General features: G+C 37.6%; 3 protein-coding genes and 1 long non-coding RNA gene across 5 annotated transcripts; 2 read left to right on the plus strand and 2 right to left on the minus strand.

Moving 5' to 3' along the window:
* Positions 1–72: 72 nt before the first annotated feature.
* LOC110058298 (uncharacterized) lies at positions 73–9133 on the minus strand. Its single transcript, XM_020764930.2, has 2 exons — positions 9060–9133; positions 73–1977 (listed from the first exon to the last, which is right to left on the minus strand). The coding sequence occupies exon 2, from the start codon at positions 1859–1861 to the stop codon at positions 992–994; it is 870 nt and encodes a 289-aa protein (XP_020620589.2). The 5' UTR covers positions 1862–1977; positions 9060–9133; the 3' UTR covers positions 73–991.
* LOC110058359 (uncharacterized) lies at positions 6617–14040 on the plus strand. Its single transcript, XM_020765005.2, has 8 exons — positions 6617–7164; positions 9094–9159; positions 10076–10349; positions 10470–10712; positions 11148–11286; positions 11401–11517; positions 11640–11683; positions 11930–14040. The coding sequence occupies exons 1-8, from the start codon at positions 6748–6750 to the stop codon at positions 12334–12336; spliced, it is 1707 nt and encodes a 568-aa protein (XP_020620664.2). The 5' UTR covers positions 6617–6747; the 3' UTR covers positions 12337–14040.
* Positions 14041–14116: 76 nt separating this feature from the next.
* On the plus strand, positions 14117–22353 carry LOC110058360 (patatin-like phospholipase domain-containing protein 4). Of its 2 annotated transcripts, none has more exons than XM_020765006.2 (8): positions 14117–15144; positions 15708–15773; positions 16179–16452; positions 16824–17063; positions 17619–17757; positions 19553–19675; positions 20466–20503; positions 20830–22353. In XM_020765006.2, the coding sequence occupies exons 1-8, from the start codon at positions 14728–14730 to the stop codon at positions 21195–21197; spliced, it is 1665 nt and encodes a 554-aa protein (XP_020620665.2). In that variant the 5' UTR covers positions 14117–14727; the 3' UTR covers positions 21198–22353. The 2 variants fall into 2 exon arrangements, with proteins under 2 accessions (XP_020620665.2, XP_020620666.2); XM_020765007.2 differs by having other exon boundaries at positions 19553–19664; positions 20830–20884.
* LOC110058362 (uncharacterized) lies at positions 17745–23831 on the minus strand. The gene is made up of 3 exons (XR_002297647.2): positions 23770–23831; positions 23590–23679; positions 17745–19639 (listed from the first exon to the last, which is right to left on the minus strand). It is a non-coding gene; the product is annotated as an uncharacterized LOC110058362 (long non-coding RNA).
* Between the last annotated feature and the right edge of the window lie 137 nt (positions 23832–23968).

The raw sequence follows: 23968 nt of genomic DNA on the forward strand, positions 1-23968 counted from the left end.
AAAGACAAAAATTAACTTCGAAATTTTTTAAAAATTTCCAATTCACGTAGCAACAGCAAACAAGAGGCAGTCTTTACAGATAAAACTTAATCCATCATGTTTCAAGTGCCAAAAAGTCTCGCAAGTTGGTGCGATCTAAATATTACAATTATTTAGCACGATATTGAACCTTAATTAAGCATAAAAACGAAAGAGTGAGAGACAACGTATGTTTATAACAAAGAGAAAACCAACACATGCAAAGAGAGAAATAAAGAACAATTATTCCCCGAAGTGGAGGTAAATATCCACTACTTTCACGGACACTGAGGTGAATGATTGTTTTAGTATATACCGCGCAAGTTGAATAATCAACCGATTGAAAATTTGCGTTATTTCTAACAATAAATGCGAAACGGGAAGCAATTTTGTTTTTCTCCGTTTCCATCAGAGGTAAATAATACCGATCTTGCCAATCAGAATGCAAAGAAAGCACTATTTACTCGTGTAGTATATAGTCAATATCAAAACTTCCATATTACAGCTCTATACAGCCTAACAAATAAAAAAATCACCTAAATAAACTAACATGCTGACGAAGACTTTGATCACGTTGTAAAAATACCGAGAGACTGCCCCATATTACAGAAAACACAAGTTTAATATTCCCACCACTCAACCCGACACCTCCGTTTCATTGGCTGTTTTTATACTAGAGGACGCATTATCCGTCCAGAAGGATAATGCGTCCTCGCCGTTTTTATACTTAAGACGCATTATCCGTCTGGACGAACTTGGGCAAACAAAGACGGGCACAAGACGCATTATACGTCTACACGAACTATCCTTCGAAATGAAAAAAAAAATAAAAAAATAAAAAAATAAAAATAAAAACCACAAATGTTAGCCCAATTTCGTCCAGAAGGATAATGCGTCTTTAGTATAAAAACGAGCACTACGAAATAAATGAAATTATTTCATATTGTCTACCTTAAACAATCTATCACTTCAATTATTTCTTTTTATCTACAATTCGAATGTAACTAGTAAGTATTTGAGCAGCTTGTTCCCTAACGTTATCATCTAGTGCAAGAAACATTTCATTTCCCAGTCGAACCTTAGGTATCCGTTCTCTCTTTTCAGCGCTCCTCTTTTTCACACCGAGCTTTTCGTAAAAGGCAACAAGTTCATTTCGACAGCCTCCGATAACTTCCTTCACCCCGAGACTGGAAGCCACTTGGACCGCATACGCACACATACTCTTCCCCAGGCCATGACCGCGGAGCTCAGGCTTCACAACAAGGGCAGATAACGTAACGTTATGGATTGGGTTTAAGGAAGGCGGCTGAGATGGCTGCAGCTCGTTGGAGTGTTCCGCGCTCAACAATGACGGATCTAAACCAGCTACTTCCATGGACTGTTGAACCGCAGCCAGAGGAAGTCCCATTTTAAGCATCCTTAGAAATTTATTCAAATCAGGTGGCCGAGAGGAGGAAGTCTCGCGTAACACGCAGTGAGCAGCAACTTGCTTCACTTCATTACTGGAAGCCAAAGCCAGCAAATGGCAAGGAAGCGTATCACGCGATTCCTTCAAGCTTGACGTACGCACAAAGTTGGCTTCTTCGATACCCTCGGCAGTTAAGGGAACGGGCCATTCTGACGTCACAAGGGCTGATACCTCGTCTGTGTAATGGGGTACTTCGTGAAGTTTGTAGAATTCCACATCGGTGATACGACGAACACGATGGCGGTTATACCACAGCAATGATACTGCTATGATCAAAATGCCTGAACCAAGAGGAACGCTGTAAAACACAAGTAAAAATGCACCTACCAGAAACACGGCGACAGCCAAAAGCGCTTCATATTTATCATCTATCATTATACACCTGAACTTGGAACAAATGTCGCTGAAGAACAAGAATAAATAACCCTGCCAGGCGTAAGTCACTTTGATGTTGACGAGATACTTCTTTGTGCTTTGTTGGCTCCAAGTTCCTGGAAAGAAAAAGAAAATTGAACAGTCGATGAAAAAAATGCCATTCAAGACTAAGACTGTCATCCCCATCTTCTAGTTTGTGAGTACATAATAACGCATTATCACGAGGAGAGAAATAACGAGGCGTAGTTGAGTTGATGTTTGTTCATGTAAAACGAACGAGAGTTGTCTCGTCGTTTCGAAAATGCCTCGCAAACAAATAACGATCAATTTATATCGCAAATTGAACGGTTGTTTTCTGTTAAAGTACTCAGTTCCCATCTATCACACGATTTAAGAATGGCGTCAATGGTGGCAAACATGGCTCGAAGGCCCGTAGTCCATCTTTTCCGTTTCAATAAATATGGATGTAAGGCAAGTTGGCGGGAAAATCTTTGGTATCTGCAGACGACTGCATCGTGGCACGTGTACGCATTGCGGCCCTATCTGCCATGTGACATTGGCTGCAACGCGCTGGACCAACGCGTGAGCTTTTCAAATTCGCTACGGAGGTTGGTGATGAACTAAGAGCCACAAAAGTTTACTATTCCATATAATAACACACGGGGTTTTCATTTCTGCTCGTTAGCGACCCTCTTATAAAACGGAAATAACCTTTTGTTGTTTCCTTGGGACGAGGTTGGGCAAATAAGAACTGTGCCTCGTTTTTTGCCTATGCACTGTGTTATATTCGCTGAAGAAGTGAAAGAAATCTTGCATCTCGCGATGCTTCATTCTGCGGGTTCCTCTGTGTATATCTGTGTATTTGCAATATTTTGCAACGATTGTGTGCGCGCATAAAGCAAGATTTTTCAATCTCTTGCATCTGCCCGAAAAAGAGCCTCGTTCAAGTGGTCTCCGCCGACCAGGATAAAAATTGCACGCGGTCTTCAATTCAATCAGTATAACTTCAATTCAAGAGCTTAACTCTCTTGTTCAAGTAGACATAATAGATCTTTTGTCTACTTTTCCTGGAATAAATTAGACACTACTCTGACATAAACACGAACATTTTAAACATTGTATTGTCTTTGACCAGAGTTTTTAAGCTGCATGAGGTCTTCAATGCTACTCCAAGTCAAGAGCTTAACTCTTTTGTTCAAGTAGACACAATAGATGACAAAGATCTTTTGTAGCTTCTTCTGGAATAGAAGATACACAACTTCGATATAACACTACATTCAATACATTGTATTGTCTCTGACCAGAGAGTTTTCAAATGCAAATCGTATTACAAGACCAGTCGGGGGTTTGATAGACAGATATGAAAATGGCTAATTTAGGACATTTAGCAACTAAAGCTTTGTGGGCGGTTTAAATTATCAGTGGTATCTCAATGTTTGACACCATTGATGTTGATGCACAAGTTCTTCGGGCATGTTCAACACAAAACTTCTTGGGTCTGAAAACAGCAGCATCTTTATTTTTTAATTTCCTGGCTTGTCTCCGAAGGACAAGGAGAGTGCAACATTCGCTTTACCACATGCAAGTTCAAACAAACATGTAAGATAGAGCCGGCGAGGTTCCGGTAACGGTAGACAAATGCTTTGAACCTTAGTACAATTTCAGTTAAGTCAGAACGAAAACAAGACTTCTTTTGTATGCTTTGTCTACAGAGAAACTGCCCAAAGCTAACATAATTTACATTTCAAACTCCATCACAATATCGACCAGAATTTTCCAAGGTAAAGTGTTTAAAACAAAGTTGGCGGCCTTCAAATAGTTACTAGTATGAAAGAGTCTGTAAAACGGCTTTGTGTGCGGTGGTTTGTAGACAGCGTTCTTTACCAGGTCATGATAGCGCAAAAGGATTGCTTACTGTAGACACTACAATGTTCAACACGAGATATCTTTCGCCGCCAGTTGCGTGCTTCACGTGTTTCATGAAATAATCTTTCTTTTAAAATAGCACTCAGTGTTCAGTTCACCCGTCTGGAGATGGGAGTGGTCTCTTTACAATTAAAAAAAGCAGACTGGAACATTGAAGCGAAATCGGCGAGGTTCACCGTAATGGCGTCTGTAGGAGCTTATTAGTGCATATAATGTTACCGTTTCCTAAAAACAAAGGTGGCATGCATGCGCATGTTCTCACGTAGCAACCACCATTGCAGACTCCCTGGGGCTAAAAGAACTTCCAGTAACCTGACCCCTGTCAATACACTGGCTGTAAATCTGCTCCCTATTTTATAATCTGCCTTAATGACACGAAAACAAGGAAAAAATATTGAGTCTACTGCAGGTAAAGATTATTATTGTTTCTCGCAGCTAAGAATATGTGAAACCGAGAGAAATAAGGGTTTAGGTCTCTTTGTAAGCTTCCTGATTTCGACATATCAATCTTCTGCCTATTAAAAGGGCCGGCGTCATTGAAAAAACTCAACTGACCGAAAAAATGGCCGAAATTTAGCATAACAAAATGATGAAAAATAAAGCATGTTTGCAACCCAAGTAGTTAGGTCATAACTAGTTGAGAAATATTAGTCTAAACCGTTTCTTACTTCCGAAAAATAAGTAACCGATGCGTTAAAACATATTAAATTTTGCACATTTCTAGTATCCGGCTTACAGATGGCTCGAGAGATGGATAAAATTTAATCTTGAGCCTAATTAAAATAGTATCGAAGAGAGAACGTATTTCGATTATCCGTGGAAAGGGTCACAGGCACAACTCCATGCCATACATAAGCGTTCTCTCGACTTCCCAAAGTAAAGTTTGTACAAAAATATGTTGAAAATAGTCAGACCTTTTCCTGCGATGTAAAAAAATACCAGTAACAGTCTGTACCGTTAACTGTCCTCGCCCGAAAAAAATTAATACAACCAGTTTCCAAAGCCAGCTACAAAAAGCTCGAAAGACACGTGTGTGAGTTGACAATAAGAAATGGGTAAGTTTATTCCATGACTCCAAAAGCCTCAACAATGGAGAAAACGTGACCATAATGCAAATTACACAACTAGCTGAGAATTCTTAACTTGTAATTAATACCCTCATTTCCTGGATTAACAAGAGAATCAAACCTCGCGTGAATTAAAATTATTATTCTTTCCATGTTTACTCAAACTGGAGAAACCAGAGATCATTAATTCGTGATCCCATCCTATATCATTACAGCTCAGGGGGGCACCCTGTAAAACTTTGGGTAGGGGGGTGTGCTGCTGAGACACTGAAACCCTTTTCCTGTATTAGACCATGATCAGCTTAATTTTGCTACTGTATTCTAGACTAGACACCAAAAACCCCTACCCTATCCGAGACTTGCTATTTTCAATGCAGAAACTTTATCACTATCGACGTCCAACATACGCTAACTAAAGCAATATCTTCAACAGTCACTTCCTAGTCTCAATTTTTACCCACATAGCATATATATGAGAGTACCTCCCTGCCCCCCTCCGCCCGGATTAAAAACCTCCGAAAAATAACAATATTCGCCTCGGACATCACGTTTAATACTTTGTTACAACTTTGAGAACACAAGCTAATAAAAGCTTGTAAAAGAATGGAATATTTAACAGAAAATCAGAACAAAACTTCACGTCAAGCTGGGTTAATTTCGGCGCCTCCCACTCTCAGACTGGTAATATACTTTCATCTTCGCAATCATTGAAATTCTTTGAAATTCCTTCTTCCACTCAAAGACTTGTTCTGTGGAAGCAAAATACACTCACCAAGGCAAAAATAAAAACCTTTTTTATCTAAGATGAAAATTTGGAGTAAAAAAAATGGAGAGTAAACTTGAATGTTTTTTTTTTTATTTGCAATTCGATAGCTGAATTTTAGCATCCACTGTACAGCTGTTGCCCTTTTATGTACCCCAGGCCCAAGTTTTGCCTCTAGGAATATCGCTCAATGAGATATTGCCCCGATATTGGCCCCTGAACATTATATATTTTAGCTTTGAAAAGAACCAACGTGATTACGTAATAATCACTAACTTGCTTCTTCCTCCCGTTAAGTCTTCTTACAAACTGGATTTTTGCCAAAAAACAGGAAGTTAGCAGATCAGAACGGTCTTTTGTTTCTGGACTCGAGCCTGAAAAAATTAGTGTCGCGTGGAGGGCCACAAGCACTTCGAGCATTTCCGGTGCCCTTGCCCCTTATTAGCTAATTGAACCCAGTCAAAACACACCAAAAAGTGCCTGATGATTGAACTTTGCAAAAAGAAACATAGTTTTTTTTTCCTGCTATTGAAAAATTCTCCTTGCAGGAATAAAAGCAACAAAGTCTTTCCAAAGTGAAAGTTTTTTTTTAAAAAACTGCCAGGCGTTAAACGTTAACGTCACGATTCACGAGACTCACGAGGATGAAGTACATCATTCACGAGAACCGGAAATGAGTAGCTCAAACTAAGACAAAACACCACAAATTTTTGTTTCTTAAAAGAGTCGCTTACCCGGTTGAAAAAAAATTAGAAATACATCCGAGAAATCAATCTTCTGCTCTCTCACGCTCGCATAAACAGTGTTTCTTTGAAGGAGTAATCTGGTATTTACCCAACATGAAACCGGTTTTCAAATCTTGTTTCCAATGTAACGTCAACGTGTTATGTCAAGTTCATCGCGCTGATTGGTTGTTTTTGGCTTCTGGAAGCGCTAGCCAATCACATAGCGCCATGGGGAGGGTCAGAGAGGGGCGGTGACTAGGCGTAGAACACGCAAAAGAAAGGCAATGTTTATTTATCAATTCTCGTGGTCGGCCACCGTGATTGTCGGTTGAGTTTTTCTTGACTTTCTAGTGAGATTTTGCGAGAAATTACCGTTTTGGATAGTCGGGACAACAATCGATAGTCATGGCCGAAACCAAAGATCTAAATTTGACGTTTTCTGGGTGTGGATTCTTGGGAATCTACCATCTCGGAGTTGTGTCGTGCTTGAAAGAAAATGCACCCGCGCTTTTGAAGAGAGTAAAATGTTACGGTGGGGCAAGTGCCGGCTCTTTTGCCGCGATAGCCTTACTCTTAGACTTAAATGTCAGTGACAGTGCTGAATTTGTTATCAGGCTCGCCAAGCGAGCGAACTCTTTGACACTGGGGCCGCTTCATCCAAGCTTCAATGTGGTGAGAACACTTCGTAGATCATTTGAGAGGATCCTGCCGGATAACGCTCACGAACTCGCTAGCGGAAGGCTTCACCTGTCGCTAACAAGGGTTTCTGATCTGAAAAACGTTATTGTGTCTGAATTCTTCTCCAAAGAGGACCTTGTCGAGGTGAGTCGAATGTCTCGTAGTAGAATTTCGAAGGGAAAAGGATCTGCTCGCGATACGCGATGGCGAAATAATGGCCATCTTGCATGACGTTTCAAGTTGGCGACGAGAAATTTGACTGATGCGGATGTGTGTACAGAAGGCGCGCGTGGTGTTAAGTTAATAGATAGCCTCTAGACTTTATTCTAGAAGTTGATAAAGAAGATCTATGCTTTCATCTGGCCACCAGTTCGAAGCTAGGAAAATTTAAATCGGCCAGCCGCGTGTTTTAACTGAGCTTTTGTAATGTTGAGTTAATTACATTGCGCAATGGTGGTACTGTTCTTCCTCGAGGCTTCAAGCACGAATTTAACTCTGTGAAACTTGATATCAAAGAATACTAGGTTATTTCGCTTTTCTAAAGTAAAAGTCTGGAAGCTTTCATTTAACGTAGGGATGTTGTTTCGTGATGTTACCGTATATATGCCAAGATACCAGAAGCGCGTTTGTAAACTTGCATAATTCTATTGTCAGTTTGGTTTTTCTTGATAAATAATACAAACACTCATAGCGTCGCGTTTTAGACGAATTGTTTTGCTATTGGATAAAGTTTCCAGCTGGGGGACTGAAGGTTGAATTTTTTACTTTCTTTCCACATTTTATGGTTCCATTTTCAATATTATTATGTGAAAAGCTAATACAAAGCTTGTATAGGACTACAGGGGCTAGGAGTAGCAGATGATTTTGCAACAAGGTACTAGTTGGAGGCTGTTTGCTCCTCTCAAGTTTCTCAAATTATTCATTTACATGCATATTGTTTGAGCTTATTTGGACATCATGCTGTAAACCTAGAGTACGTGGTTCCAGCAAAAAAAAAGAATGCAATCTCATGCTGACTAAAAGGAACTGCTATAGCGATTAGGGAAGTTATGAGTCAGCTACACAGCCAAACATTTTGTCTGGTGCATCTTAAAATATTTCACAATAAAAGATGTTGCTATGTTTCACTGTCAATATACTGACAGCTACTTGTTGTAACGATGACGCAGCGACAGTTTGAAGCATTTTTTAAAATTCACACTTACCACCCCCCAAGGCCATAAATAGGTGTGCATTGCTCTCAACAGGAATCACTTCTCACATTGAATTGAATTCACAATGTTGGCATATTGTGTGGCAAACAAAACTAAGGGATATTTTCGTAGCCTGCGGGCAATTTGAGGTTTCCACATTTCAAAGTCTTTATTTTTTGAAGTCTCTATTTTTGGCTTAATTCTAAGAATTTAAAATTTGGGGGGTGTGTGTATGTTCTCTTTATTTGTATGACTGAGTTTTGTTTTCAGTCATTTTTGGAACTTCCAGATTTGGCACGCCAGAGCGAAACATTCTCTAACTTGAAATGATTAATTCACAACACCATACAGCTTTAATTTTTATCTTGTCCGGCACAGTCCTGATACAAACAAAGATTTTAATCACTTGCACAATCTGCCAATGAGCTGCTGTGAGGAGAAGCTAAGAACATGACCATATTAAATTCCATCATGCAAATTTCACAGACACAATCCTTAGTTTTGTCATCAAGCTGGTGAAACCTGTCAAAACCAGTTAATATTAACTACCAGTGTTTGTTGACAATAACTTTCAAGTGTTGCATCAATAAATTTAGTTGCACAAAGTTGCATGATTATATTGTCTACTGCAACATGTGAATCCGACATCAGTTGATATTATCATCTTGGTCTTGACCTTGTAGCCACGGAATCTTAGTTATTGAATCTTAATCACTAAATAAAGCCAATCTTAAATAGGTATTATAAGCACTACAGCTTTGTGTAATATTTGGAATGGGTCATAGGCAAGCCATGTCTAAACAGCTTAGAGGCAAAAGAACGAGAGAAAAAAATATTAAACCTTACCTGAGTAATGGCTGATCTCTTATTCTTGTTGTAGGCGCTAATTGCAAGCTCTTATGTTCCTTTCTACTCTGGAATCCTTCCTGCAAAATTCAGGGGAAAGGTAAATAATAAATGTTTATTTTTTCTATATCATTAAGTTGTTTGTTTACATTAAAATTCTTTCAGGTTCTACTTAGCAGGGATCAAGGGATAGGCAGGGAAGGGATCTAGACATCTTACAGCCCTGACCACTTCCCCCTCAGTCTGCAAAGTACATGTTTATCTACGTTGCAATGTTTTGTGTTATTTAAGATGGTACAGTGAAATGTATTTCTCAAACTCACTAAATAACATTCGTCAACTTCAGACAAGGGAAATCATGACCGTGACGGTGTTTGGATATCTGATCTTAATTAGCATAGATTTGTACGATTTTATGTCTCCTTTGTGTTTGATATATTACATCTAAGGCGTAGGTCGCACTTGAGCGAATTTTTTGTTTCTGGTTGGTCCGAATGACCCAAAAATATTGACACTGACCAATTTTCTGTGGGTTTGTTTCCGGTCACACATGAAGCCACACAACAAGGCTAAATTTGTGTGTAAACACTGATAAAATGCTATTGTAAACAGTACTGTGCATCCATTTTCTTAAATAAACATGCAGTTGACTTGTCTAATGAAGTTTTGTTTTCTTTGGGCGATTTTGGAAAAATCTGCCTGCCCCACCCATACACTGCGGCATCTTTGATCTTTTTGGTCCATTGACAAATTTTTCCAAATTTTGCTCATAGGAGTCGCATTAGGAAAAGCTCCAATTTGGCCCAGTTTTTGGTAAAACAAACAGAATTTGCTCTAGTGTGACCCCCCCTAACTCTAGAAAACATTTGGAAAATATGTATCACAAGATAAATTGAAAACTGCCTTAACTGAATAAACACTCTACAATCAATGTATGTTGAGTTGAAAAGTGCTGTTGTTTATAAACTAAGTTAAGAGATTTTATTAATATGTGACTGTGTGAATTTTGTTTTCAGTATTATGTGGATGGAGGCATTTCTGACAATCTGCCACAACACTTCAAAGAAGGAGATACCATTACAGTGTCACCATTTAGTGGTGAAAGTGACATCTGTCCCAATGACAGCTCATCAAACGATGTCCACATTGAGCTACGAAATACCAGCATGCAGTTTACACTTCAGAACCTGTACAGATGCTCCCGTGCATTCTTTCCTCCTCAGCCTGAGGTGCTGTTTGACATGTGCAGGCATGGCTACCGAGACACACTGAGATTTTTGAAGCAACATTGTAAGTGGACATGACGTTTTTCATAATTTTTGTACTTGTAGTATTCATGCCAAAAGAAAAACCGATGACAGAGTGAAACAGTGCAAAAAAAATTAATTTATCAACCGTTCATTGATTTAGATCCTAAAATGCTAAAGAAAGGGTCCATCAAGAGGCCATCCATGTCTCAGTTCTTCCCTCCATCTTGGCCGAAGTCTGGTGATGGGATAGACGGAGTTGAAATCTTGAGAAGCAGTCCCATGTCACCTTACTCCACATGTAGTAGTGAAGAAGCAGATGTATTTACCAGCTCAGATAGTGATGATGCTGAAACTGACGAGTCAACAGAAATCGAGCAGGAAGGGGAATCCAAACTAACTATCAGTGAGTGGAGACATTTTCCCAGTTCTTTCACTATAAGTACTTCTAGAAGCCTGCCTATACTTCATTCATTAGTTTAATTACATACACTTTGGTGGTGTACAATTAGCATTATTAATGTGGGAGGCATAGTAGTGTAACAAGTGGCATGTTGGACGTCATATATAGCTGTCTGACCACTTCCTGTAGCTTAAACCAGGTGTGCCCTGGTTGTACATGACTCTTATCTCAATACAGATGTATTTTACAGCTAGCATTTACATGAGCTATTCACAGAAATCAGCATACTAAACACACTGTGTAAAGAAATAAGTTTATTCTGACTGAACTAACATACACCTGTAATTTAACAATTTTTCATTGATAATGTATATAGATATCATACAAAAATCAATAGTCAAATTAATTAAGTTGCATTTTTATCAATTTCTTTTCCAGTTCTTCATCGTACAAGCGAAGCAGTAACAGAGGCAGAGCTCTGGTCTTGTTACTTTATCCGCAGAGTTTTCTGGGTGCTAAAGCTGGCAGCAAAACCTTGTGTGATTTCCCTGAAACAAATCTCACAACTTGCAAACATGTAAGGCAGCATCTGACTTACGCATGCTCTGTAAAAATATACCTTTTTGCTTCTACTCAAGATTTGTCCTTGTTGGTGAGAATTCCTTTAAATACCTTCTTTTCTGTTCTCCAGCATTCTGGAATCATTGCCCAAAGTGGAAAAGACAGGAAATGAATATCTTGATGAGCTGTTATCTATGATTTACATGGTCATTCATACATACCAGGACAAGCACCAAGTACAGTGCTGGTCAGTATAGTAGATTATTAATTTTTTATGTATTTAGATTGAACACTTCTAGTTCAACAACATTGCTGTAGTTAGTATTTTTTACTCTGATGATTAAGCATTTGACTTTTTACTTAATGTAGGAAAACATATGGACCAGCCATTACTGCAGGACTTCGACAGGAAGGTAAGGTGGTTTTGTGTTGTGGTATTCGCTGTAGGGTAGACAAACTAATAGCCAAACATACCTAACCAAGATTGATATTATTCACTTTGATCTCAGTTAAAAATAATAAAGAAAAAAATTCTGAAACATCACATCAGGTTGTGGGAAAATATAATTGTTGCAATGTTGTCCATGGTGCTGTACAAAAAAAAAGGAAGCTTGATATTCTGCAATTTGATCTGAAAAGATTTCCATGTCTTTTTGCAGATGGTTCAGGAATTAGTTCAACAGATGAATCACCAAGTTCTGGTGACAATGCAATGTATTCCATCCCTGAAGAAGTGGAAGAAACAGGAGAAACACCGGCTTGTTCACTGATGCCCTTGAATTCAGATGATGAAAGTGACATTGAAGTTCTTGTGGGTCAATCTGCAGAGTGCTTACTGCAAAGTGCGATGAGATGGGAAGATGATGTTAGTGACAATGCTTTCTTTTTGAGAACAAAGGAAGCAGGCAGTGATCAAATCATAAATAAATCTGTGGGAAGGTGGGAGTCTGAAGGAGGAGCTTGTGGAGAAGAGCCAGCTTCGGAGAGCCTTGATGATTATGTGCTTCTAGATGGGTATGAGAGTGATGTAGAATCTGAGTCAAGTGGCTATGATGAGCTGCACTAGAGCCTCTAACAAGACACTTTGGTGGCAGTGGGATCTATGTTGAACTCTGCTTAAAAGATGAGCTGTCCTTGAGCCACACCCAACTTTGGTGTATGATTTGGACGCTACAGTGCAAATCAGAAAAAAAAAGTGCAAAGGGCAAGGGTAAACCAATCCTATTTTATGATGAACTGCAAACCCTGATGGTACGCATTAGATTGACCTGTAATGTGAATGGCTTTGGTGAAGTTAGCACATCAAAAATTATTTAAACAAAGTGTTCATGTTGCTTGGGTTCAGACAGTAAGTTACAGTCCCCAGTGTTAACTCTGACAAGCACAGCACTTCCGAACACTAAAGAACTAGGGTGTGGCTCATGACAATATCTGTGGTCTAAAGTAGGTTGTACGTAGATCACAGGATAAACTATGCTTGCTAAGAAATGAGAAGCTGCTTCTTGAAAGGAGTAATAGAATTAATGTTACATAGTTGCCTGGTAGCTTGGAAAAGGAATATTAAGGAGATTTTTTTAATCGATTTCAAGATAATTGTTTTTCAGCATCACATGCAGTAAATTACTGAATTACAGAAGATAAGAGGTATTTTAAGTGTCTTAAAGGAGACTGAGATCATGTAGTTTCCTTAGATGATAAATGAAGAGTATCCAGAAGATCTACAACCACATGTACGAGCCCCTAAATTCTCGCATGTAACATTTTGAAGAAATAGATTGTAATAAATAGGGGGAATTAATATGCAAGTCTTGAGACTTTAAGGGTTACAACTGATCTACAATTGTACATAAGACACATTATTTAACTATTTTTTTATTACATGGAAAGTTTTAACTTATTCAAATGCAGAGAGTCCATCATTAACCAGCTGTGGGTATGGCCGACATGTAACTTGTTATCAATGAAAATTATGGCAAATGCATGCAGGCATGCAGTTTTAATCAAAGGAACAGAACATGTGTTCAACAAGGGTAATTACTAGAACATAAGATCTGATTACTATGGCAAAATTGTTTTGATATTTCCTTGTCTTTATCTGAACAAAATAAACCAAGACCAGTTAGGTAAGAAGAATCTGTATATGGACAATTCAGGACCTTATGCGTTTATACAAATGTACAGAACAAAATAATGAGGAGACTTATGGTTGTTGTGCAAGCAAGTGGTCACTGTAAAGTTTAAAGCGGTAAAACAGCTTGTAGAGGGTGCTTTTCATAGATATGTTGTTTGATCGCGAAATTGATTACAATGTTTCAACATGAATGGTCCATTCTGCTTGCAATCAAGTTCCATTAACTAGCTTTAAGAGAACATTTATTGAAACCAGTAAGGAGAATTTTTTATGTTGGCATCTTGTACGGTGTTTGTAGATAGTATTGCTGGGTAAAACGGTTGTACAGAGATTTTTGAATTGGATGAAACACAGAGGAGCGGTTTAGTTTGGACTTGTACAAATTTATTTTTATTATGGTATTTTAGTGTAATGTTATATTGTAAAAGACTATAATTACTTGAATTTCAATTTTCACGTGCAGCAATTTAATATTGCCTTGAAAATTAATTATAGTATCACTTAATATTAATTTACTAGTTTATTTTATACATAGTAAATTAAATATCAAAAGCTAGTATTTTCATGTGATGTCCATGAACAGGTATGTTTGTCAAATTGTGTTTTATAGACAATAAAAGAGATAATAATTTGAATCAACTGTGGAAGAGGTATATGTGTTGAAAGACGCGTCTTACCCCGATACAAGCCATAAATATAAGAATCTTTTCTGAAATTAGGCTGTAAAGTTTCCCCTTTTGGGCCCCTTTTTGGTTTGAAACACTCTACAATAAACTACTGGAGGAAGATGTTTATTTCCTCTTACTAGAAACGGACGACATTTTGCTCGCGAGGCCTTATTATGCAACCGTGATTTGGATTCAAATGTGTCGGATGTCCCAGAGGGACCCATAATCCCTCTGTGAGTGTGGTGCTAAAAAGGTACCGATTGCCACGCAGATATGAATAACCCGCAGGCTGCTGCTCTCCCATAGGGGAATGTTGCCTTAATACTCCTTCCAAACCTACAATCCCAGGTGCGAAAACTCAAAATCTAAGTGTTTAGCTTAGGTAATTCAGATTATTCCGCTGATAGGTGGGAGCTTCGGGAGTTCTGGGGTTTTCAGTAACTTTGAGGCCACCCAGGTCAGCTTTTGAGGTTTGAGATTCGCGCCCTTTTTGACCGGAAGTTTAGGTGACCAGTCAGACGCGAAACGTGAGGGTCGCTGAAGGTGATTTCCGGTCACATGCGCAAACACGATGTCACAATCGCCAGAATCAATGACGAGCAAAAAATTTTTTTTGTTAACAAAACTGGCAGTAGCTCTAGCAGAATATTTCTGAGAGATGGAAGATACTCAAGACTTGAACCTTACTTTTTCCGGCTGTGGATTCTTGGGAATGTACCATATCGGAGTGATGTCTTGCCTCAAACAAAACGCCGCCGGCTTTTTGAGAAGGGTGAAATGTTTCGGCGGAGCGAGCGCAGGTGCCTTTGCCGCTGTAGGTCTTATCGTTGACTTGGACATTAGCGAGGTCGCCGAGTCAGTTATAAGACTCGGAAAGAGAGCAAAGTCTCTTTCATTAGGACCACTTCATCCGAGTTTTGAGATAGTCAGAACTATTCGGAGAGCTTTTGAAAAAATGCTACCAGAAAACGCACATGAACTTGCCAGCGGCAGATTGCACATTTCATTGACCCATGTCCCAGATTGTCAAAATGTCATTATATCCGAATTCTACTCCAAAGAAGATCTTATTGAGGTAAGCTACGTTTGATTTTCTTTTAATAAGAACAAAATCCAATCTGTGATTCTATCAACCTGTTACAACGAGTTTGTCGTAAACTTATAAGCTTTTTCTAGTAAACTTATTTATTTTTGATACTCATATTGACCACACAGATAAATCGCACAAATGCACATGTAGTTTTTTTTTAATGGGGCTTGTTAAGTTTCCAGGGGGACTTTCTTATTGTGTAGGAACGCAGACAAGCTTACAAACAAGCATTCATAGGTCTCCATTCCTTTCGAAGTTTCTTTTGGCTAACAAATTCTTTTTTAAGGAGGCTGTTAATGACTTATGGTTTGTATTTGCTGTATTTACATAACGACAATTTGTTGATCAATTATTCATCACTTTGCGGCTTGTCAAGCTAAGCCAAGCCAAGAGTCTAGTAAAGGTCAGTAAATAGCCCGCTTTCGTGGGAGGTTTAGGGAGGGGCAGTTCTTTGCCATAGCATTTTTGTTATCTTGTTGTTAATTAAATCAATTGATGTTCACAGTTTTTCAGTCCATAAATAACGCATTAATTTCCCTTATGTGCAGGCATTAGTAGCAAGTTCTTATGTGCCATTGTATTCAGGAATCTTTCCAGCAGTGTTCAGGGGAAAGGTAATTTTTCAACACCTTCTCAGTTAACAGTTTTCCTGGTCTTGTTTTTGCAAGTTACTAGTCCAGCTATTTACCAGGCAATCACTGACAAGAATATTTTGTTATTATTATTACCATTGTTCCTGATTAATTTTTAACTAACTTACATACAAAAAAGGGGCTGCTCCCCCCCTCAAGGTTTTGAAAGCACTAGGTAACTTAAGTTCTCACAAACATCATGTTACACATAGAGATGCCAATACCACCTTAAAAAATTCAACACCCAGAGATCACCAATAATTTTGCATGAAAATCAATCAAAATGAGTGTAGAAATACATACTTAAAGCTCTTTCCTTCATACCGGTATTCAGTAAATTTTTTTCTTCTCACTATCAAAATGTCTTTTTTTTTTTCACTTTCACAGTACTACATAGATGGAGGGATCTCTGATAATCTTCCTCAGCACTTCAAGGAAGGAGAGACCATCACAGTGTCACCATTCTGTGGTGAACATGACATTTGTCCAAAGGATGTTTCATCGAATGACGCTCATATTGAACTATGCAACACCAGCATGCAAATCACCAGCAATAACTTGGAGAGATTGACATATGCATTGTTTCCTCCTGATGAAATAGTGTTGAGCAATATATGTCGGCAGGGGTACAGGGACACACTGAGATTTTTAAAGGAGCACTGTAAGTTTTTATCAGCTAGTTGGCAAAGTTTTATGCCAGTTTATCATTGGCTTAATCTCTTACAAATATATCAGTGTCATTACATTTGATCAAAAGGCATTGTTAAAGTTTTTTTTGAGATGCTTGGCAAATACATAAAGATTATCATGTTCATTTTATAAGTATTTAGGGGAATCTGGATCAAACAGTCTGAGTTCAGGCTTTTTTTTTCTTACGCAAGACAAAGTCTAAATGGGTACTTCAGAAAATGATTAGCACAAGGTGATCTCCTTATATACCAGACACTGGACCACTTTGGCTCAGATACAACATTTGAGATGACAGTTTTACACAATAAGAATCTGTAGATTCAACCGATCTTTTTTTTCCAGATCCTAATAGGCTAACAAAGGAGGCAGTGAGAACTGCCTCCCTGGCCTTGAATCTTCCACCATGCGACAATAACTTGTCTGCTTCTTGTCAAGAAACAAGCTTCAGTTGTCGAACTAGCTGCAGTTCACAAATATCGTCAAACTGCTTCTCCTGTAGCTATAGTGACATTGAAGTTTATTCAGGATCAGAGAGTGAAACAGAGACTGATGAGGAGGAAGGGGAATCACAACTTTCCATGAGTGAGTGGCAATAATCATTTTTTTCTTAAGAAAAACAACAACAACAACAACAACAGAGTCTGAATTCAGCTAGAACGTAGACAGAGGTGCTGTAATGGTGCTACATTTTATTTACAAGTATAACTCTGACTATAAATTTTATTGGTAAATAAGAGCTGGGTACTGATTTAATTATCTATTACATTGAAATTTACCACTGATGAAGGCTGAGAATTTTGAAAGAGGAATTTTGGAGAACTTTGAGGTCCTTTCCTTGAATAGTATCATATAGAACCCAACTATTGTAAGGAAAGTTTCTCTTGTTTTAACTCTTAAGTACAATTCCCTGCTAGTAAATGTATAAATTTGAAAATAAAACAGTATAATATATTTATTTCATATTGTTGGTATGGTGGTACAGTGTGCCATCATGATTGACAATGTAACTGCATTGTGTTGATGATGTGTAGGCACATCACCTTATGTCAAATTATTTAGCTTTTGAGGTCACTCTATCTGTTACAGTATTTGCATTGTATTAATTCATTAGGTCTCTTGTTTCTTTTAAACCTGCAGTACTGGTCCGTGCCAATGAAGCTGCCACAGAACGAGAGCTTTGGTCGTGCTTTTTACTTCGCAGATCATTTTTTGTCTTGGATGTCTTTACAAAGCCATGTGTCATTACTATCAGACAAGTCTTGGTCATGCTCAAAATGTGAGTTTAATCTTATTTTACCTCTTACATTTCCAAGAATAACAAATTATACATTATTATCAATGCCTTTAGTACTGCATACAGAGAACAAAATAATAAATATTATGAAGTACTATTAGTTGGATTAATAATGTACAACCCATTTCAAATACATGTAAAAACAATAATATTATATTAAAGCAGAGGATACAACAAGGTTAACTAGATAGCAAAAGATGTTAACCAAGCCTGCAAATAACAGTCGGTCATCGGCCAATTGTCCAGTAAATTTGAGGTTTTGACAGGTAAAAGCTTAGCCTGGTCGGACACTCTGACCAGGCATTTCTGCTAAAATGAAAAATATTTTAACTGGAAATTTGTGGCCGAATATGGGACAAGTTATTTTTTTATACTGCCACACAATACTACGTAAAAAAACTTTGTTATTGGTTTTGTTTTTTACTACAATTCTAAGAATTTTTATCACGTGCAGTGCGTCGTCTCTCTGGCCCTATACCCACATAGGGTTATGGTTGAAGAAGAAGAAGTGCGTCATATCAAATGTTATAATTATGTCGAATTGTAAACACATCACATCAGCGCCACTATCCCTACATGTTAATTTACGCATTTTGCGGTGGCGCTGTGAAAGATCGTGAAGCCCCATTTAGTCTGAATTACGTTCATCTGAAAAACTACGAAAAACTGAGGTCTTATGTAGTTACTCGTTGTTTGTTGCTACCAAGTGTTGTGGAATTAATTTTCAGTCGTAATGCATTGACCCGATTATAATGGTATGGAAATTGAATACACAGCCCAAATACTCATGTTTCGTTTATCTGAATGCAACCGCTTTCAAAAACTTTAAAACCTCTAAAACATAACCAAATGTTTTTCTGGTCCGTATGATCAAAAATCAGTTTAATTTTTAACTCTTATAGGTTTTTTTTACGTCTGTCAGTGTGGTTGAAATATAGTTTCCGTACCACAGAAATGTTTTTGTGAAAAGTGTGAATGTACAGATTAGTCACGCTTTATAGTCACAACCACCTCCAATTCCACATTTTAAATAATTACGCAAATTTTTTATTCAATTGACCCCAAAAACATCCGGAGGAAACTTGCTTTCAGGAAAAGTGTAAGAATTCATTTCAGCCAATTTTCAAGTCTCTGAATGTCCACGCGGGAGATTGTTTCATCCCTTTTCCTGTTTTCCTTGTTACGTTGGAAACGCTTGTGTGACTAGGGGTATAAACGTTTGTAAATTTGTCAATTTTCAACAGGTAAAATAATACTAAGAGGTAATGTAAAGGTCCCCTTGCAGGTGCTAGTAGCGATTTTACACTCAGTTGACTTATAAGCTTTTCGAATTTACAACCAATATTTTGGCGAAGAGTCTACACTGAAATACCAAAATGTCTTAAATGTCTCTTTTTAATTTCTAATGAGAAAAAAAATTTTTTTGTCTGACCAGACTGGCTTTTTGTGAGGTCAAAACATGGCCTTGTCCTGACAAATGACCTGCCCACAGATAAAAATTATTTGCAGGCTTGTTAACAGTTACAGAATTATGCTTACATACATGTATACAATTTTTCAATGTACCATGCTTTTTTGGCCTTTTTCTCTCTGTTTTTTTGTGACCATTGAGGAGACAGGAAACCCTTTACACAGACTATGGTAATGAGATTTGGTTGGAGTATAGACTTTTTTGAAATCCATTTTGGCTTTGAGGTCTAGTCACTCTGAAATGATTTGAGACAAGTTTATGTTACATAACATTTGAGCACAATTTTGTGTAAATATTGCTTTTCAGATTTTTGAAATCACTGACCAAGTTAGAAAAGACAGGAAACTGGTATTTTGATGAGCTGCTGTCAGTCCTCACCACAATGTTCCACACCTATGAAGATAAGCACCGAGTGTTAGTAAGACAAGGGTATGTCAAACTTTTCTCCTTTAATTGCCAAATTGATCATCATTATTATAGTGTCTCCAGATCAAGTGTACTAAAGGCACCTACAGTCAAGTGTCGATAGATACCCTTGATCGACCCTCAATCAACATCTTGATCAACACTTGATTGACATCTCAGTGGACATCTCTGTCGACAGTCAGTTGAGAGTCAGGCAATTTGCCATTGAGTGTGGATTGATACATATGAGTTGGATGACACTCTGCTAACCATCAAACAACTGTTGCTTGAGTGTTGATCAACATGATGATCAAGTGTCAACCGAGTATCAATCGAGTTGTCGATCAAGTGTCGATTGAGATGTCGATGGAGTCTCGATCAAGAGTCAATCGAGGGTATCAATTGTCCCTTGAATGTGGATGCCATGATCCGTTTCTCCAAGCCTAATCAATACATATAATCAAGAAAGTTAATGAGAATTAAGATATTAAAAACTGATAAACTTCTGGATCCTGTCTTGGACAATCACCAAATAGTCCAAACTAGTTGTGTTAAAGAAACAGAGACAAAGGTTGGAGTTGAAAATGCCAAGAACTGAAAAATTTAAACAGGCAAGCTCTTTTAGGATTTTTTTTTCTGAGAAAGAAATATTGTTAGCCAAAAATAGCTATTAAAAACCATACACTTTCTTTTAACCAAATATTAATTAATCAACCACTGGAAAAATGATGCCTTATTTGAGTTACATCTTATATACATAATAATTGGTTAGCATATAATTATATTTAAATTTAAACTTGGCTTCTTTTACTAGGAAATCTGAATTACCAATCACAGATCTTTCAAGAGGAGGTCAGACATAATTTACAAAGTAATTTAGACTACAACTCGTGCACTCATTGTAAATTTAAGTTGATCGTGCTGTGAAATGCTGTCATTACCATTGTGTCTTATAACAAACTGATGTACCCATGATGACTGAATTCATTAGCACAGTCACCTTTATTTATTGGTGAACAAACCACTCAAGGAACCACCTGCATGGGGGTGCATTGGGGGTGGGTTAAACGAGGAAGGAAAGTTAATTAAAAATGTGTGGAGTCAAAGTATACATATGGACAGGGACCCAAAGTAGAGAAAAACTATAATAATATTCTTACTAATATTTTTCTTAACAGCTCATGGATCATTGCTTACTTCATCTAAGTGGACACAAAAACTTAATGATAATTCTAGGAGTTTCAAAGCAAGGTGCTGTTGTACCTCAGAAGGTCTGTCTACTTTTACTTGTGAAGAGTACATAGTAGATGTCAGAAGTAATGCATGTAAGTTGGTCATGGATGCGGATGACAGCAGTGATGACAGCTTTCCTTTGAACACCAACGCTTTGCACAGGGAACTGCAAGAGTGCCTTGCGGAAACCATAAGCATGATGGAACATCATTTTGGTGACAGTTATACAGGAAAGGAATTCAACAATGAAAAGGATGAAAGCAAAAGTAATTCATGTGGTGCAGTTAGGGCTGTGGGTGAGTCATGGTGCTAAGTGTCTGGCTGTTGATGACTGTGATGCGTATGTGATTCTTGAAGGATTTGAGTGACACTTATGACTTTGTCTAAAAACGTTATCATTACTATATTTAAAAGGAATCCATATTTATTGCGCTTAAAGTGCATTTTTCCCTTGAATTCTGCAAGTAAAGTACATGTACTTTACCAGAGTATAAAACTTGAAGTTGAAGAAAGGGCCTGGATTACCCTTAAAAAATTATGTATAAATTTAATGTGGATAATTTGGTACCTCAATTGTAAGAACTTACTTGTTATACTGGTAAAGGTACATGTAACTTACATAGATGACAAGTAAATAAGACGGTCATCAAAATGGATGAAATTGAATACCTATATCAGAGATACTTTGTCATAATTAATTCCAGTTTTCTATCATTTGTTCATTTTTGTTCTCTGAGGAGTCAGTTCAATTCTTTTGATACTTCACTGTTAAATAATACTATTACTATTATTTTCCCAAATTATTGAATACAATAACAAAGTGTTAATAGTATTTATTACTGATGAATGGATCCAAAGCACAAAATGTAAAATTATGTGCATGCCTTTGTTTCAGCCGATCTGCATATCTTTGTTCCATATTTAATTTGCAATAACAGTTACTATGTAATGAATGCAGTTTCAAAGTTCTCTTTACAAATGATGAAATTATTTGTGTTTACAGGTTTAGTATACAGTAAATATTGCAAAATTATACTGAGTTTTACAAAGCATGAACCTAAACTAAATAATCATCTTGATGAAAGAAACTTCACAAATCTTGGTAATGTGGTGTTATCATGAGGTTTTCTGTAAACATTAATAAATGTGAACTATTTATGACCCTAGGAATCCCCTAGGCTTAATCAGAATCTAATTTCTGCTAAGTTATGCTTCAGCCAAATGTGATCTCACAAGGCAGTGCGCAGTTCATCAACTAGCGTTGTAAGATATTTCTAAGAAGGCCAGCACATGTAAGGTGCGAAGTATTTCTAAATTCAGTTCTGTCATATTTTGATTAAAAAACTTCATAATTTAATTTTCTAAGGTATGTGTTATAGGTCAAATGACAATTAATGACATTAATGGTTAAATGCCCAGTGGTATGTCATTTGTGACTGTCTGAATAAATCTTGGGATTGTTTCGAAAACAGTGTGGTTTGAGTGAATGTTATTTTTTTTTAACTTCATCCTTTTTTGATATGGTAAAACAAAATACTGCAACACCCAAATCATTTTGCGGAGGTCTGGGAACAAGAATGGCTTACCTTGCCATCATGACGATATAGCAATGGCAAGCATATTGTTAGAAAAGGTAAACACTGATGATATATCATTTTCAGGTGGTTTTTTATAGCTGCTCTGTTCTCAAAAATTTTGTCAGGGTCCTGTTTCTCGCATAAATTTTAACAAAATTTGTGTGTCTCATATACTTTTTCTAAAAGATGTATTCATAACTTCTCAAATCAAAGTTGTCTTTTCTCACACCATGCACTAATAGGCCCTTTGCAGCTAAGCCATCACGGGACCTACTTTTCATAAAATTATGTGCTATAACTTAACGAATAGCAAAAATGGAAAAAGCATGTAAAAAAATATCAAAATGACCAAGTTTGATGCCCCCATCATTAAAGAATGAGATTTTATGACAGTCTGAATTTTTTAAAAAATAACAAGATTTGTATGAAAAAAGTTGTTAGAGAGGGGCTTTCCCTCCAGCAATATTTTGCGTACAAATCCTCTAAATTTTCCGAAAATTCAAACTATCATATAAACTTACTCTTTAATGCCAGGGGCCTCAAACTTGGCAGATTTTGTATTTTTGATATGCACTTTCCATTTCTAGCATTCTTTAAGTTAAAGCCCATAATGTAGATTTTTTTTAAGGAAAAACTTGGTCGCATGTCACAGAGAAACCTAAACCGTTCTTGGGGATTGGCTGGAGATGGTCGTCTCCTTGTCCTTATTCATTTTCCCGAAGGCCTGCATTGAGTTGGGTGTGCACGTGGAGGGGGTTACCTTCTTAGTGAAGGGGTTTATACTCAACCTCGTTACTAGGCTCTCTCTCTAGACTTCTCAGAATTAGAAAACCTTTATCAAGCTCTTATTTTCCAAGGATTTGCTCAAAATGACATCGCAATGTTTCATGTCTTATTGTGGTACCCTCCCGATTTCCCGTCATATGTTTCCTTGAAGCCTTGAAAAATCCCTCCAACCCCAACCCCAAACTCCCCCACTGCCACCACCGCCATTCGTAAATATTCAAAGCGCGTACAATACCACACAGCACAGTCAATAAAGATAACAAAAACCTTCTGGCAATGGTAGCTATCTGATTTGATCATGGCAGTGCCGTTAATTGCGCTCGGTATATAACAGTAACATACCTACAGACAAGTTTTCCGCTCGCATGAGAATTCAACTGGTCCCTGGGAAAACCTTCAATTAATTTCGTTTGTTAACTTTACAAACAGAATCTAGGAACAAAAGAATATGCATAAATGTAACTTTGCACTGAATGAATAGCATGTTCCATGAACAATTTACGTTCTAAGTTATGGAAGTACCTGTACAGTGATTTCCTAAACTCAAAAACTTGCCGCTTGTACTGTTGTGATAGGTTTCCCAGTCTCTGATCCCCTCGGGAAAAAGTCATTGCTTCCCGACTAGAGTAGGGAGAGGATCATGTTAGTTATGACTTAGTCAGTGGTTATGATGATCGAAAATCTAGAGCAACACAGTAATATACATTTATTTATCGTATAA

This window comes from Orbicella faveolata, unplaced genomic scaffold (genome assembly GCF_042242905.1).
Source record: "Orbicella faveolata isolate gen_17 unplaced genomic scaffold, um_ofav_v1 contig_2, whole genome shotgun sequence".
Classification (NCBI taxonomy): Eukaryota; Metazoa; Cnidaria; class Anthozoa; order Scleractinia; family Merulinidae; genus Orbicella; species Orbicella faveolata.

Bases quoted from the DNA above. Each gene is read 5' to 3' on its own strand.
- LOC110058298 (XM_020764930.2), bottom strand. From the start codon at position 1,861: ATGATAGATGATAAATATGAAGCGCTTTTGGCTGTCGCCGTGTTTCTG.
- LOC110058359 (XM_020765005.2), top strand. From the start codon at position 6,748: ATGGCCGAAACCAAAGATCTAAATTTGACGTTTTCTGGGTGTGGATTC. The intron at 10,350-10,469 runs GTAAGTGGACAT...TCATTGATTTAG, and splicing joins GAGATTTTTGAAGCAACATT to ATCCTAAAATGCTAAAGAAA. The intron at 10,713-11,147 runs GTGAGTGGAGAC...TTTCTTTTCCAG, and splicing joins GGAATCCAAACTAACTATCA to TTCTTCATCGTACAAGCGAA.
- LOC110058360 (XM_020765006.2), top strand. From the start codon at position 14,728: ATGGAAGATACTCAAGACTTGAACCTTACTTTTTCCGGCTGTGGATTC. The intron at 17,064-17,618 runs GTGAGTGGCAAT...TTAAACCTGCAG, and splicing joins GGAATCACAACTTTCCATGA to TACTGGTCCGTGCCAATGAA. The intron at 17,758-19,552 runs GTGAGTTTAATC...ATTGCTTTTCAG, and splicing joins GTCTTGGTCATGCTCAAAAT to ATTTTTGAAATCACTGACCA.